General features: G+C 42.5%; 1 protein-coding gene across 2 annotated transcripts in view; it reads right to left on the reverse strand.

Annotated features, from left to right (window-relative positions):
* Positions 1–481: 481 nt before the first annotated feature.
* The window catches only part of TMEM68 (transmembrane protein 68), a 60,403-nt gene continuing 44,073 nt past the window's right edge, over positions 482–16,811 (reverse strand). For both annotated transcript variants that reach the window (XM_019822685.3, XR_006592706.1), the window contains one exon: positions 482–1,862. In XM_019822685.3, coding sequence (XP_019678244.2) covers positions 1,824–1,862 — 39 coding nt within the window. In that variant the 3' untranslated portion in view covers positions 482–1,823. The remainder of the gene's footprint in view (positions 1,863–16,811) is intronic.

A 16,811-nucleotide genomic window follows, 5' to 3' on the forward strand; every position in this document is an offset into this window, starting at 1 on the left:
GGGGAGGAAATTGTAAATCTGGAGGTCGGTAAGCAACAGCAGGAAAGACACATGAATGATGCTATGAGCAGAAGATACGGACCAAAAAGAGGCTCTTTTTGTTTGGTTAAAATGGACAAATAAGGGTACGAAAGTGGTACCAGGCACAGCAACACGAGGTGTATAAAAAGAATCCTCTAACCCCCCTTTTTTGTAAAAACTAACATCTTCAAGGTTAGTGCATAGGAAAGAGAAATGAGAGAGTACATACTCAAATAATGCGACTTGGATGGGCAAGGGAAAATAAATTAGTTTTTCCAGAAGAAAATGGATGGATGATGTCTTGTATGTAGTATTACCTTTTTTTCTTCTTTTATTTAAAAAAAAACAAAAAACAAAAAACAAGACATTCGCTGGGATTCACAACGTCCCTGTCTAGCCTATTATAGTGCTTTATAACCCCACATCTCAAGAAACTTAATCAATACCATGCTTGCCTACATGTAAGGCCAATTAGTCTTTTTCAGTCTTAAACACACATGAAATACAACTGTTCATTTCCAAAAGTTATTGCACACAGATTTCACAAAATCTATGTAATTGTGTCATGGAACACTTAAGAGACCTCATTGTAGCATCTCATGCTGGCAGCGATCAATAAAAATGAACAATTCCTAGATTCAATTTGCAGAAAACTCAATACAATACATTTTACAGAAGGGATCTCTTTGTTATGTCTACATTCTAGGCATAGTGTTGTCCTGAAAGCTGATCTTTAGGGGAATCAAATTCTTTTTATTTACCAGTAGAGAAAAACATTTTTGAACAGATTCTAATTTCCTAGCTAGTAGGACTTGTTGCTTGGGATTTAAATACATCAGCGCATTTTTATACATCAATTAAACCCCTTCTATTCTATGAACTCTAGCGACTTCATCACAAGAAAATGTTTTTATCTTTTCATTCACTTTGTGGTTTATTCAGTAACTATGTATCACATGGCAAGCGTTCTGGAAGGAACCAAGGACACAGTGGTCAATGATACAAACCATTGCTGACTAACAATACGTGACACGTATCCAGTTGTATATACCAGGACTGTGCCAAGTGAGTTACATCTGGGTTTTCTGTTTGTGTGTTTTCTGGGGTTGTTTTTGTTTTTGTTTTTGTTTTTCTCAAAGAGGTCACATGAGTTGCCCAAGCTATCATAGACAAGAAGCGAAAGAGGCAACATTGAAACCCAGTTTGGTTGCCTCTGGAACCCAAGCGCTTAACCACAGTGCTCTAATGCTTCTGGCAGATCATATACGTTAAGAAACTACAAATGTGACAAAGGAAGTCTATGGCAGCCCAACTTGCAAGGGGACAGAGAAGACCAAAACGGATGTGCCATTTTAGCTGGACAAGAGTCGTCCAAGGAAAACAAGAAGAATTGAGGGCATTGTACAGTTAAGCAGAGGAGAAAGGGGGGGCAAGGTGCAGAGAAACTAAAGGAAACAAAAAACCTTGTATGGCTGCAAACAAGTGGTGGGTGGAGACAGATCCCTGTCAACAACACAGGACTTTATCTAAATGCAGAGGCACCTCATCTTAGCACCTCAGCGTGGCTTTCTCTAGTCTTCCATTTTCGTGCGTATTTGCCCGTAGTTTTCACAGAACAGTTCAATTTCTTATCAGTCGAATATGAATACATTTAGTTTTCTCCCATTTTTCATAAATTAGAATGATACAGGACTTGGGTTACCGGACTACGTTTCAAAGAAAATGATTTCAAATGACGACGACTTCCGCTTCTTGATCAGGGTCCTTCACGGTGAAGAGATGTTTTGGCTGGTTTTGCAAAATCATTGGCGTAAGGTGGGGATCCTCGGATCTCCAGCCATCTGAAAGGCACAGACCTTATCATAAGTGGATACCCCCTGCTTTATACACACATTCGGACAACTGGTTGGCAGGCTGGGGCCCAGCTCCCGGCAGTGGCATCTAGGACAGAAGAGTCCACCCAAGGAACCGGGCTTTGCGGCCCAGAGTCAAGGCCTTCGCTTGCAAGAGGCAAGTCCTTGAAGGCACTTGCTTCTAAGAGACACCTGTTATGCCAAAATTAAAGTGATACCGTGATGCTTTCCTGGTATATTGACACCGTTCCCCTAACCGACTTTACAAGGTGGCGAACGGATTTTCAAGCTCTGAATGGCACCTGGCTTGTGAGGAGTGTTCAACAGCCGTTGGCTGCTGCTATTAAATCAGGACCCTCACGGATGTACCACATTTAAAATTACAGGGGCGCCTGGGTGGCGCAGTCGGTTAAGCGTCCGACTTCAGCCAGGTCACGATCTCGCGGTCCATGAGTTCGAGCCCCGCATCGGGCTCTGGGCTGATGGCTCAGAGCCTGGAGCCTGTTTCCGATTCTGTGTCTCCCTCTCTCTCTGCCCCTCCCCCGTTCATGCTCTGTCTCTCTCTGTCCCAAAAATAAATAAACGTTGAAAAAAAAAATAAAAAAAAAAATAAAATTACGCCTTGCGAGCCTTGTCAGGTTGCTAGGGAAGATTCCCCAAGGCCTTGGGAGGGGGCCTGGCACGACAAGGGAAGGTCCAGCTGCTGGGTAATTCGGTGTTCACTGAACTGAAGGGGGCCAGTTATGAATGAGTCTCATTAGGGGAGGTTGACATGCCTGGAGCCCAGGCCACACTGCGAGGGATCCGTGACGAAGAGCTTAACGCTATGATGGCGCTTGACAGGTCTCGTTAGCTGGTTATAAACGATAAGACTAGCAATTTTTACTGCCTCTGCTTCACCTCAATCCTGGAGGTTATCGCTTTTAGATGCCTTTCCTCCTCCCGACTGACACACAGAGCTCCACGCAGACCCCAAGCCCACAGTTGTCATCTTAATTAACTTAATGCTTCGTTCCCTAGGGAGACAGACTCACTCCAGCCATCCTGCTTCCGGGATTTGGTGAGGTTCTTATGGTTCAAAATTTCTAAACAGTCGTGCACTGTCACATAATGAATACTTACCCTCGGAAGGCTTAGTGGTAATCGTCTCACCTCAAGTCCTCAATGGAATTCTGGACGCCACTATGCACCCCAACTAAGGGAAACGTGAAGAATGTTGATGTTTCCCAGGTTGTGCAACACTAACTTAGGTGTGGAGATATTCTAACATAGATAGGCGACTATCACATGGGTTCCCGAATATCCAGCAGTAAAAAGATGGTTTAATGACTTAAAGGGTATATTTGTTGTGGAATATTATGCTTCTATCAGAAAGGATGAGTTAGGTCTATATCTGTTCATTTGGAGTGGTGTACAAGGTATGTTTTTTTTTTTTAAGGTTTTTAAAAAATGTTTATTTATTTTTGAGAGGGAGAGGAGAGAGAGTGAGTGGTGAGGGGCAGAGAGAGAGGGAGACACAGAATCTGAAGCAGCCTCCAGGCTCTGAGCTATCAGCACAAACTGCGAGATCGTCACCTGAGCTGAAGTTGGACGCTTAACTGACTGAGCCCCCCAGGAGCCCGTTTTTTTCTTTTTAAAGCAGGTTTCAAGACCATGTTTATAATTGGATTTTATTTTTGCAAAAACAACACACACACACACACACACACACACACACACACACACACACCCCAGAGGACAACATTCCCATCTAGTGCACATCCATTTGAATATGTCTGGGCATCTATGAGGAAGGAGGGGAAGGTGTTCACTGCACAAGAGGAAGCTGACAACACACACCTCAGAGGCTCACAGAGGGGGAGGCATGAGGGGGATCCTTTTAATTTCTTTATATGCCTTTGGACGAATTCAGTCATTACAAAGAACGCGCTTTACTTATGTAGTTCAGAAATCTATCAAATAGGATTTAAACAGGAAAACTTGTTCCAACCAAAAATAAAAAAAAGTTTCCCTAGAGACTTCTATTTGGCCTGTTACACCTCCACTATAAGGTGAAAAATCATCTCAGAAAGGAGGGGCCGGACTCTAAACCGTCTGTTGCTGTGTATTTCCTGATTCTTGACAAGTGGCCTAACATGGCCTGGCCTCCTATCGGGTGTCCCCAGCTCCGAGGGCAGGGCCTCCTTTCCAGGGCCTGCTTTGTTAGGTCTTTCTTTCCCTGGCTCCCTTCCCCTGATGGCTGCCTCGTCACTCACCCCGCATCTCTCAGTGGCTATTGATCATTAACATTGACTGCCTCCAAGCATCTGGGTCCTGACTTGAGAACTGGACTTTGATTCCCACCTGGCTCAGTTGAACCCAGGTCAGAGCTGCACCAGGTTATGTGCCTTAGTTTACATGAAGCCATCTCCTGCCCGCCCGCCCTCCCCTCCGTGGACTGGACTGCAAGACGAGCCTGGATCTTGAGCCCCGTCACGGACGATGAGTTGACTCAGGGGCAGCAGGAGATCATGACAGAAGGGTCCAGGACGTGGATCTCCTTTGAGTGAAAGAGAAATAAATTCCCAACGTCTGGAAGTTCTGTCACATGCAGACAAACGCATCCTAAAACCCATATACCGAGGTTTCAAATTCTGCAGTGATTGATTGCTTATTTACTCACTGTGCACGTTTTTAATTAGCAGGTAGATGTGAAGCATCTATTATGTGGCCAAGCATTGCCCTATGCCCCGAAGGACACAAAGAAAGTAGAAAGAGTCACAGTCCTGAAGAGGTTTATATTCTACCTAGGCAGCTAAGATCAAACTAAGGAGACAACGAGAGGGCGGGGAAAGCTGGCTTCGTCTTTAATTAATTTATGTGACAGTGGTTGAAAGTCCAAGAGGAGAGGAGAGGAATGGAAGTCTGGGAGAATGACAGTAGGCTCCGTTTTGTAAGAATGGATTTCTTTCAGTGAGGAGCGCCTATGAATTCTGTTGTAAAATGTTGTTTTAAATGAGTTAAATGATTTCTCTAGAGATCCATTATTCCGCATTCGGTACTTTAGGTTAGGCTTTTGAAATAAACCAAGAAATGCCGGAATAATAAATCATTAACAGAACGCAGAACTATTGTTCATGCGAGGAGAGGTGACTCAAGATGGTTATTGTACAGAAGGCGTCTTTTTTTTTTTTTTTTTTGTTAGTCCTTGGGAGTCTGCTAACATGCTTCCGTTTCTCAATAGGAATGTGAGGGGGGCTGGAAAAGTACAAGGCTTCTTGCACTCCACTGCTGGTGCCCACCTTGGACTGCCAGGTCACCGTCATTGATACTGTTCTTGATCTGCTTGATATTACTAAAACCCCAACTTTCGCCCTGCCCCTGACCTTTCTGTACAGAAGCATAGCTTTATAAATCATGGCAGCTCAGATTTATAAATTTCTAGCCATCAGGGGCACCTGGGTGGCTCAGTCCATTAAGTGTCCAACTTCTGATGTCAGCTCAGGTCACGATCTTGTGGTTCGTGAGTTCCAGTCCCACGTCGGGCTCTGCACAGACAGTGCAGAGCCTGCTTAGGGTTCTCTTTCCTCTCTCTCTCTCTCTTTCTGCCCCTCACCTGTTCCTGCTCACTCTGTTTCTCTCAAAAGAAATAAATAAACGTAAAAACATAAATTTATGACATCAAAACTATTATGCTCTGGAAGATTGGAATCATTTAGAATCTCTGTTAGGAGTAAGAGAAAAACTCTCCTTCTTCCCTGGATTTTCGGAATGGGATGGATATGGAAATGAGCCTTACACCAGTCACGTTCGGTAGTTGTGGACAGGGTAAGTCCACTGAGAGCTGTTGTCTTAAACCCCGTGTCTTTAGCCCAGATCCTCTAGAAGGCAGAGCCAGAGGCAAGGATTAAGATGCTAATGGTTTATTTAGGAAAAGCAAGGCCAGGACAGTGATGGTAAAGTAAAAAGATGGTAAAGTAAAAAAAATCCCAGAGTATTGGGATATGTTAGCATTGTCGCTCGAGCTGGTTTTCACTCAGTGACAACAAAAAAACAGCAGGTTGCTCTGCAGTATATTCATTCACCACATAGGATTTTCCAGAAGAGTTGTTAAGAGGAACTGCATCTCAGAGTAGTTCACAGCAGAGAGAAAGGAGGAGAATGATCATGTCTAACTTCCACTCATCACTTGCTGCCAGCCCCCCCCCCCCACTTTGCTGGTATTCACTTCAAGGGCAGATACCTCTCCCACGTGCCCAGGTAGCATCATCCAGCCCACTGGAGGCTCCCAGGAAGGCGGCTAACGTGAAGAGAGAGTTGTAATTTCTTCCCAATTCCTTCATGGCTAAGGCATGGTCATTGGGTCCTGACTTAGCCAATTAGATGCTTCCACCTAGGACTTTGAATCTTGAGAGGGAACATAAAAGTGATGAGGCAGAGATTATTCCTGACATGAGTGGCAGAGACAAGACGCCTGGGACACAGAGCAGGATCCCAGGTGCAAAAGCGTCATAAGTAGGTTCCATCGGTGACTGCGTGTTTTTGAAGGCCAGAAATGGAGCTGTTCCATTGATCACGCAAAGTATCGGATATCCTTACTAAAAGTGTTCTTTTGCTTAAGTTAACCAGAATTGGTTTCTGTTGTTTGCAAGCAAGAACCCTGAGTGGTTCAGAACAAAGAGAGGGAGGGAGAGAGAGAGAGAGAGAGAGAGAGAGAGAGAGAGAGAGCGAGCCCAGAAGGAAGTAGCAAGACTCAAGAAACACTCATAAAGAGGAAAAAAAAATGTGCCTGGTATGACACCTAGATTCCCCACACATCTTCAACTCCATCAATAAGCCTCAGAGGAGAGCTGTCTGCAGACTAAATGTGTTTCTCGCCACCTGGAGTTAAAGGCCAACACTCTGGAAGACAATCATGCAAAGAAGACGTGCATCTTGAAGATAGCGATGGAGACTGGAGCCATGTGGCCACAAGTCAAGGAAGCTGGCAACCATCAAAAACCAGAAGAGGCAAGGAACCGACTCGTCCCTTGTGTGGCTTTGCTGACACCTTGACTTTGGACTTCTGGCCTTTAGAACTGTGAGGGAATCAACTTCTGTTGTTTTAAGCCACCACGTTTGTGGTTATCTGTTACAGAAATCCCAGGAAACCAAGACATGCAGCAATCCCCTTCCTAGGTATTTATCCAAGGAAAATGAAAACCTATGTTCGTGTAAGACTTGCACAAAAATATTTATAGCAGCTTTATCTGCAATAGCCAGAAGCTGAAAAAACCCCAATGTCCCTTTGCTCAGGAATGATGAAACACATTATGGTATGTCCATACAATGGAATAATGCTCAGCAAGAAAAAGGAACCAACTGGCAACACATGTAATGCCATGGGTGAATCCACTTATGGTAAGTGAACGAAGACAAACCCCAAATGCTATATATTGTGTATGATTCCACTGATATGACTTTCTGGAAAAGGCAAATCTTCAGGGATGGCAAGTTGGAGAAGGGTGACTCCAGAAAGGCACACGGGGCAATTCGGGGGTGGATGACGCAATAGTTCTACATCTCGATTTTCACAGTCGGTACATACTGATGCCTTCAAAGCCCACAGAACTGTATACATCAGAAAGAGTGAACTGCAGATACATTTTGAAATAATTAAAACAAAAACTAAAACTAAAAACGGTGTGACAAACCATCATTCTGGAACTGGGCACTAGGGCGCGAGGTAACCAGGAACGTCACTCAAACACTCATCAAGGTGGGCCTTGTTTTATCTCAGACAGATCACTGAGGAAGAGGGTACCTTTCATTTTCATTTAATACCATCAATCAACCATCTTTATTTGAAGGATCTGTGTGAGATATGCTAAGAGCGGATACATTTCTTAAAGGAAATGGTTCCTGCCCCTCACGCTAAAGGAGCTACATACGAAGGAGAACACAAACACGTCATTTTGACAAGTTGAAGGAACTGTGGTGTCAAAAATTTGCTCCTGACTTTATACTTCTCCTGTGCGTTTACAGCTTTTTTTTTTTTTTAAACAAAAAGTTACACTTTGCAGTATTAAAAAAAAACAAAGGGCTCAAAAGTAATAGAGAATAAAAGAGATTTTATAGAGCAGGCAGCTTCAAGGAAAGGAAGAGAACAACAACAACAAAAAACCTCCCTTCCAAAAGGGACAGGAATCAGCAAAATATGAAAACTTTGAGGATCTCAAAAGTTTTTTGATCTCCTTTGGGGAGGATCTCATTTGACCAAGAAGAAACAAACAAAACGCAGTTCATAAATCCTGACTTGCCTTGAAGTGAAGCACGTCCCACATTCAGTAGAGAGAAGAATATGAAAACTTGTCCTAACTCGGTTGTGACACCAGAACTGGTTGGAAAGGTAAAAGGCCATGATGCCTTAAAAGCGAAGCAAAGGAATTCTGAACACAGACACTCTTGACTTTGTATAAAAATAGCCACATTTCTGTATCTGGAGATTCTAAAAAAGGAAGATGACTTCAGAAGTAGCAGGGACCAAAAATGTAAGTCCTCACAATATCAATGCGATGCACGAAGAAATAGAAGGCACACGGGGCACCTGGGTGGATCAGTGGGTTGGGCGTCCGACTTCAGCTCAGGTCATGACCTCACAGTTCATGAGTTCGAGCCCCGCGTCGGGCTCCATGCTGAGAGCTTCGAGCCCGGAGCCCGCTTCGGATTCTGTGTCTCCCTCTCTCTCTCTGCCCCTACCCCTGCTCATGCTCTGTCTCTTTCTCTCTCAAAAATAAAAAAATGTTAAAAATAAAAATAAAGAAAAAGAAATAGAAGGCACACATCAAATCTCAAGTTTCAATAGATATTTATGAAAGGAGGAAGAAATGGCAAATGTCCGAGTACAAGTTCCAAAATGGCAGGACCCGAAACTCTAGACTGGCATTACAGGCAGAAGCAGCAAATGAGAATAATATATTAGGGTTCTCCAGAGACAGAACCAACAGGAGATGTAGGTGTATAGAAGGAGACTTATTATTAGAAATTGGTTCTGACGATTATGGAGGGTGGGAAACCCCATGATCTGCCATCGGCCAGCTGGAGAACCAGGAAAGCCAGTGTGTGGTGTTAAGTTTCAGTCCTATTGCAGAAGACCTTTGGCCCAGCACAAAAACAGGCAGATAGAGCTAATTCTTGCTTCCCTCACCTTTCATTCTTCCTATTCAGGCCTCCAACAAATTGGGTTAAGACTCACTCACATTAGGGAAGGCCATCTGCTCTACTCGGTCTACCATTTCCAACATTAATCTCGTCCAGACACACCCAGAATAACGTTGCCAAATATCTGGGCAACCTTGAGGCCCAGTCAAGTTGACACACACACAATTAACCATCACAGACAATGAGAGAGCCTTTTAAATAGCACGAAGAGAAGGACAGACCCATGTGTGGGGCTGGGGCCCAGTGAGGAGCAGTAGGTGGAAGAGGAAAGGGGCAGGCTCTGAGACAGACAGGGAGAGCGGGGGCGGGATTCTCCCCTCTGTCCCCAACCGTGACATGACCACCACGGGCAAGTCTCTTCATCTCTGGGGCCTACGTTTCTATTTCTCGGTAGAAACGGGACCATTTCGTATATTTTGTAATACGGGATCATGATTTCTACCTCATAGGATTGGTAGAATGAAGTCATGTCTGTAAAGGGTTTAGTAAATGGCAGGTAACCAGGAAGTGAGTATTAAACTATTTCCTAACAGAATGTTAGGTAATAAAAACATTTAATAGCACAGCAAAACCACTCACTTTTAACTTAGATTTGGTTTTCTTCATCAGAAAATACCTTAGGGGTGCCTGGGTGGCTCTGTCGGTTGGGCGACTGACTTTGGCTCAGGTCATGATCTTGTGGCTTGTGAGATCGAGCCCCACATCAGGCTCCGTGCTGACAGCTCAGAGCCTGGAGCCTGCTTCAGATTCTGTGTCTCCCTCTCTCTCTCTCTCTCTGCCCCTTCCCTGCTTTTGCTCTCTCTCTCTCTCTCTCACAAATTAAAAAAAAAAATTAAAATTAAAAAAAAAAGAAAATACCTTAAAACTAGAGAAGTATAAATAAGCTTTCTTTAAAAGAATTGATGCTTAAAATACGTTGGTCAAAACATGGTAATTTCTAATTGCTTTTGATTTTTCAAATCTCCAGGGCCAGATGAATTAGAATTTATAATTACGAACAGCCAAGGAATTTTAGACAGCAGTACAGAGACCAAAATTTTCTGGGGGACCTTGAACGAATGTCTTAATTTTCAAGAAGGGGCAGAGGTGGATTCTGAGAACACCGGCCCCATAAAGAAGGAAAATGCCGATACTGAAAGCGACGTGCATCGTTTTAACTCACAGACACCCTGCTTAAGATAATTCTAGCTCTGTTGATGAAGCAGGTGGCTCGTAAGCACTTAGAAAAAAAAAGAGATAAACGGCTAACACCAGTGTTGACTTGCTAAAAACAAGTCATACAACCCTGATTTTGATTCTTTATGGAGAAAGTTAATGTAACAAGAGATCTGGGAGAACCATATATTAAATCCAGGAGCCTATAGAGGCAGGCAACATTCAGGGCTCCAGCGGATGGGTGGGCATAAGACCCACAGGTGCCAGGGGTTGAAGATAAGAACTGACACACACACAAAAAAATATATATATATATATCAGGGTTGAGATGTCCATGATCAGAACTAGGGTCTGAGGAACCTGGTCAGAGCTGGAACTAGAGTATATGCACAGAGCCAGAGAAGCTGGGCAGTTGGTTTCTGAGATGGATGTTAGCACGCAGAGGGCTACGGTCTCTGGACCGTGAGGGCCAACTCCACGGGGGAGGTCTGGAGCTGGGGCGGCCCTTTAGAGACAGGCTGAATTGAGACAGGGACGAGGCCTATGTTACTCCCCCCCCTGGATTCGTCACTGGCGGTGAGCTACCGTTGGGGAGGGGCGTGCCCTCGGGTGACACTGCAGCCCTTTCAGCAGAGGGCAATGCCAAGGGAGACACGCAGCTCTGTCTTTAGCAGCCGGAGGAAAAGCACGTCTGTCCTGTAGGAGGATGGCGATGCACCACAGGACCCACGAGCCTCGGCCTGATGTTGGGTCTCCACAGCCCGGAGCAAGATCGCCTCTAGCCCTCCTGGACCACGGGCAGGGCTGAGGCCGGAGGCGGCAACGGTAGTTAAGGAAAAGTCAAGGCCTTCGGTAGACACATCAGCAGTCTGCTGGCAAGTTAGTTCACTTCTCTGAGATACTGTTTTCCCCGTATTTAGGCAACACTTAGGGGGAGAATTAAAAGGCCTAACGAAAGAAAGCGAGAGATGTCAGTATGTTGCCAATAGAGTCAGATCATTACAACTTGGAATGATAGGGTAAAATAGAGAATATAATATTTAACAGGCATACATATGAAGCATTTAACAAAGGTCCAACAGTTAAACTGCACATATACGCACATACATACCAGGAAAGTAAATAATAATGGCAAATATTTACTGAGTACCAAGCAGCTATCATGAGCCAGGCCTTACTTACACTTTGTGCTTTATAATCGTGCAACTAGATGCCACAAAGTACTAAATGCCTTACAGAAATGATTTCCACTAATCCTCTCAGCGAACCTGTAAGACAGGAGCTTGTATTACTCTTGCTTTTCACAGAGGTAAACTTTGGTTTGGGAGGGTAAATAATTCCCTGCAAGGTCATCTAACTGGGAGGAGGAAGGCCCAAGGTACTGAGGAACTTGAAACACACAGCCCTTACATGTGACCATCACACCATGCTACTCCCCGTTGTTAGAGAAGAAGCTAGCCTATAACAAATCACACGCTATATCATTTGATCCCCATATCCGTCAGGATATGTAAGTGGCGAGTAATAAAAAATTCAATTTAAGCAGATTTACACACGAGAGAAAGTAATTGGTTCACGTAAGTAGAAGTTCAGAGGTAGAATGGCTTTGGGGGTTGACTTAATCTAATGGCAAATCTTTCCACTTGGCCTCCAGTGAAGTTGGCTTCTTCACAGGCTGAAAATCACAAGCTCACAGCAGATCCAGGACTCACATCCATGTGCAATAAATCCAAACAAAGAGAGAAAAGGTCACTTCCAGGAGCTCACCCAGAAAAACAAAAAAGAATTTCCCCAAAGGCCCTGGGCTCACTCCTACTTCCATCTCCCAAGTCAAAATTATTAACAGATCAAGGACATGAGATTATTCTTAGACAAACTGGGCCATCCTTGGAATTGCAAGTGGAGACAGCATCCCCTGAGATACACAAACTTCCTGGAGGAGGGAAGGATACCTGAACAAAGTCAGGATTCTTTACGAAAGAAGAAAGGAAGGAAATAATGGATCCTGGGTAGACGGTCAACAATGTCTCGTTCAGAGAAGGACATTTTCATCTCACCCTCCTTTTGCACACGATCTGTGGCTTTAAAACAGTTCTTGTGAAAAAAAAAAAAAAAGCTGTGATTTTTGTACTGATCATAAATTCAGTATGAGCCAAAAGGATCAGATGGTGAATCTGGAACTCATTGTTGAGAGTGACGAGGTTAAAAGAAGAAACAGTCTTATCGTACTCACTTCTGGTCATATTGGGACCATGGTATCAACTCCAGATGTTGCATTTCAGCATGGTACACTGTATGGCTGAGCTGTAAACATATTTGCTCCGCCCAGCGCAGAGCCCAATGTGGAGCTTGATCCCACAACCTTGAGATCATGACCTGAACTGACATCAAGAGTTGGACACTTAACTGACTGAGCCACCCAGGTGCCCCCAGCCTACCTTTAAAAGTGAGAGTTCCTGCTGGGAATTTGATTTTGCCTACCAGTTGATGAATGCGTTCTTTTACCTATAAAACAACAGACTGAAATAGGGAAATAATGTTAAATGTAGGGTTTAAAGATTTTGAGTGAATCATGAGTACTTGGCTTTCAATACTGCTGGATGATGGCACATATTAAAGAAGAGGTAAGAACAGGACAAGTGGGGGAAATTAAATGGGATGACCAAGACAGAAAAAAAAAATGTTTCATAGATGTTGAATTATGATCTAAAACAATACCATAAAGCCACCTAGAATTCAAAATAACCCTCATACCACAAACCAGCCTGATGTTTAGAAGTCAACACACAACATGGAAGAGATACGAAGATCCACATCTATTCTTTCATCTTTGAACATGAAAAATAATCATATAAAGACAAAAATGCATACTTTCACCATTTCTAGTTGGCATATTGTCAAAAGTTCTAACCAGAGCAATTAGGCAAGAAAAAGAAATAAATGAAAGTCAAATTGGGAAGGAGGATGTAAAATTATCTGTTTGCAGATGACATGAATTTATATACAGGAAACTCTAAGATTCCACCAAAAAAAACCCTGTTAGGGATAATATATGAACTCAGCACGGGGTGCCTAGGTGGCTCGGCTGAGCACTGGACTTTGGCTCAGGTCATGATCTCACCGTTTGTGAGTCTGAGCCCCGCATCGGGCTCGCTGCTGTCAGCGCAGAGCCTCTTTTGGATCCTCTGTTCCCCTCTCTCTGTCTCTCCCCTGCTTGTGCTCTCTCTCAAAAATAAATAAAACATTTAAAAAATATATATGAATTCAGCAAAGATGATGAAACAAAATTAACACACAAGTCACTTGTATTTCTATACATTAACAATGAGTAATTGAAAAGTAAATTATGAAAGCAACTGTTTAAAACAGAACAAAATGCAAAATTATAAAACATTGCTCAGAGAAATCTAAGATCATATAAATAAACGGAAAATATCTCCTGTTCTAATACTGTGAAGATGGCAATACTATCCAAAGCAATCTACAGATTGAATACAATCTTTATCAAAATCCCAAGTTTTTGTTCATAAATAGGAAAACCCATCCTAAAGTTCATATGGAATCTCAAGGGACTCCAGATAATGAAAACAATCTTTAAAAAGAACAAAGAGAGCTCATACTTGTAGATTTCAAAACTTACCACAAAGTTGCAGTAACCAAAACAGTGGTATGGCAGATGGACAGACATACAGAACAATGGAACAGAACAGAGAGTCCGGAAATAAATGCTTGCATATATGACCATTTGATTTTTGAGAAGGGTGCCAAGACCACACAATGGAAAGGACAGTCTTTTCAACCAACGGTTCAGGGAAACTGGACATCCACATGCAAAAGCATAACGTTTATACCAGACACAAAAACTAATTTAAAATGGATCAAAGATCTAAACTTAAAGACTAAAATTATAAAACTCTTACAAGAAAAAATAGGGGGAAAACTTCATATTGGATTTGGCAGTGACTTCTTGGACACGACACCAAAAGCACAAGCAACAAAAGAAAAAATAAATTAGATCTCAACAAAATTAAAAACTTTTGTTCGACAAAGGACAGTTATCAAGAGAGTAAAGACACAACACAGAGAATGGGATCAAATATTTGCAAATCATATAACTGATAAGGGATTAATATCCAGAATATAAAGAACTCTAAAAACAACAGGACTCGAATAGACATTTCTCCAAAGAAATGCAAATGGCCAATAAGCACATGAACAAATGTTCAAAATCATGTCATTAGGGAAATGCAAATCAAAACCGCAGTAAGATACCACTTACTGAAAATAAGTGAAAAAACTGAAAACAACAAGTGTTGGCAAGAATATGGAGAAAAAGGCATCCTGGTGCATTGCTATTGGGAATTTAAAATGGTAGTCTCTGTGGTAATCAGTTTGGTGGCTCCTCAAAAAGTGAAACATAGAATCACAATATGATCCAGCAACTCCACTTCTAGGTCTATTTAAAAAAGAACTGAAAGCAGGCAACCAAACAGAAACTTACTTGTACAGCAATGTTCATAGCAACACTATTCACAGTAGCCAAAGGGTAGAAACAACACTTTGCATAAACAAAATGTGCTATATACATACAATGGAATATTTTTGAGCCGTAAAAAGGAATGAAATCTTGATACATCTATATGAACCTTGAAAACACTGTGGTGTAGTAATATATATGTGTAAATATATATTTACACATCTATCATATATATATAAATATATATTTACACATCTATTAGATAGATAGATAGATAGATAGATAGATAGATAGATAGATAGATAGATAGATTTTGCACACACACACACACAATTTGGTCTTTGTTCCTAGCTCCTGGCACTGAGTTCCTAAAATCCTGGTAATTTTCTGAGTGATAGAATAACTGTTTTATGCTGACTGCTAGTTGGGTGTGATGAGGGAAGGCTAGATAGCTTCAGGATGAGGCTAGTTACTAGAAAAACTATGTGATTAGAGGCTTAGAACTTTCAGTCCCGTCCCCAACCTCTAGGGAGGTGAGAGGCCAACCAGTGGCCAACAAGTCAACGAATGATGCCATGATGAGGCTTGGGGGAAGCTTCCGGGCTGGTGAACAGATCATATGCTATCAAGGGGGGCACCCAGGGAGAACACGGAGGCTCTGACAACCCCGCCCCCCCTCCCCCCACTCCCATACCTTGCCATCTCCCATTCGGTGGTTCCTGAATTGTATCCTTTATAATAAAATAGTAAGTATGGCATTTTCCTAAGTTCTATGAGTTGTTCTACTAATTAACCCAACCTGGGGAGGGGGAATGGAAGGGGAGGAGGTCATGGAAACCTCCAAATTTGTAGTAGGCCAGGCAGAAGTGGGGGTAGCCTGGAGGCCCTATTTGCTGCTGGCATCTGAAGTGGGGCCAGCCTTAGGAGACGGAGCCCTTACCTTGGAGGGTCTATGTTAACTCCAATAGTGTCAGAATTGAATGGAGTTGTGTAGGAAATCCAGCTGATGCCAGAGACGAAAGAACTGGCATTGGAACTACGTCATCTGGCGGCAGAAAAGACCTCAACTGATTTTGCTAAGTGAAATAAGCCAGACACAAAAGGGTAAATATTGTGACTCCACGTATAGAAGCTACCTAGATTAGGCAAATTCAGAGAGACAGAAAGAACAGATGTTACCAAGGGCTGAGCAAAGCAGGGAATGGAGAGTTATTATTTAATGGATACAGGGTTTCCGTGTGGGATGATGAAATCGTTCTGGAAATGAACAGCAGTGATGATTCCACAATACTGTAAATGTGTTTAAGGCGAATGAATGTACACTTAAAATGGGCTAAAATGACAAATTTTGTTACATACATTTTTCCAAAAAAGGTAACAAAAATATATTTTAAAAACAGTAATCATATACAAATACAAAAACATACCTCTTACCCTTGTAAACATCTATTATTTCAAAGGTTCCTAATGCTATAAACTTCAGAGGGTCTCATATTTAAATCACTTAGAAGTATATGTAGAATCCTTTAAACAGAATACGAATCTCAGAGTCCACAGTGATAATATCAAGTATGTGGGGAGGGCAGAAACTGGAAAATTCTATTAGAAGAGTAGAATGCCAACTAACAAATGTAGAATAATAGAAGATCACACTTTTGAAAACCTCACAGTAGTACTTATTTCAGGAAAGAGTCAATTCAAGAATGCCAAAATCGGTGGGTGAAAGTTTGATGAGACACATATATTTACATGGTCTCAAAGTATCTCTCCATAAACTCGACACAAAGGAAAATTTTACAGGGAAGAAACCTGGCGGGTGCCATTTTAACCAAGTGATCAAAGTCACTACCATCGCTAATGAACCAAACTGACATTATGTGCCTCGTGATGTGAAACGCTTGAAAAAGCACAGCATCATTTATGTAGTATTTCTGGAATAATGCATAACCTGATTCAAATCATGACAAAAATATCAGAGAAAAACAGAGTAAAGGGTACCTACAAAGCAAACAGTCTGTCTTCTCCAAAAATGTCAGTATCGTCAGAGACCAAGGAGGGCTGGGGAATCATTCCAGACTAAAGGCGACTCAAGAGATAGTAAAACTAAATGCAATACGTGATCCTGC

This window comes from Felis catus, chromosome F2 (assembly GCF_018350175.1).
Source record: "Felis catus isolate Fca126 chromosome F2, F.catus_Fca126_mat1.0, whole genome shotgun sequence".
Classification (NCBI taxonomy): domain Eukaryota; kingdom Metazoa; phylum Chordata; class Mammalia; order Carnivora; family Felidae; genus Felis; species Felis catus.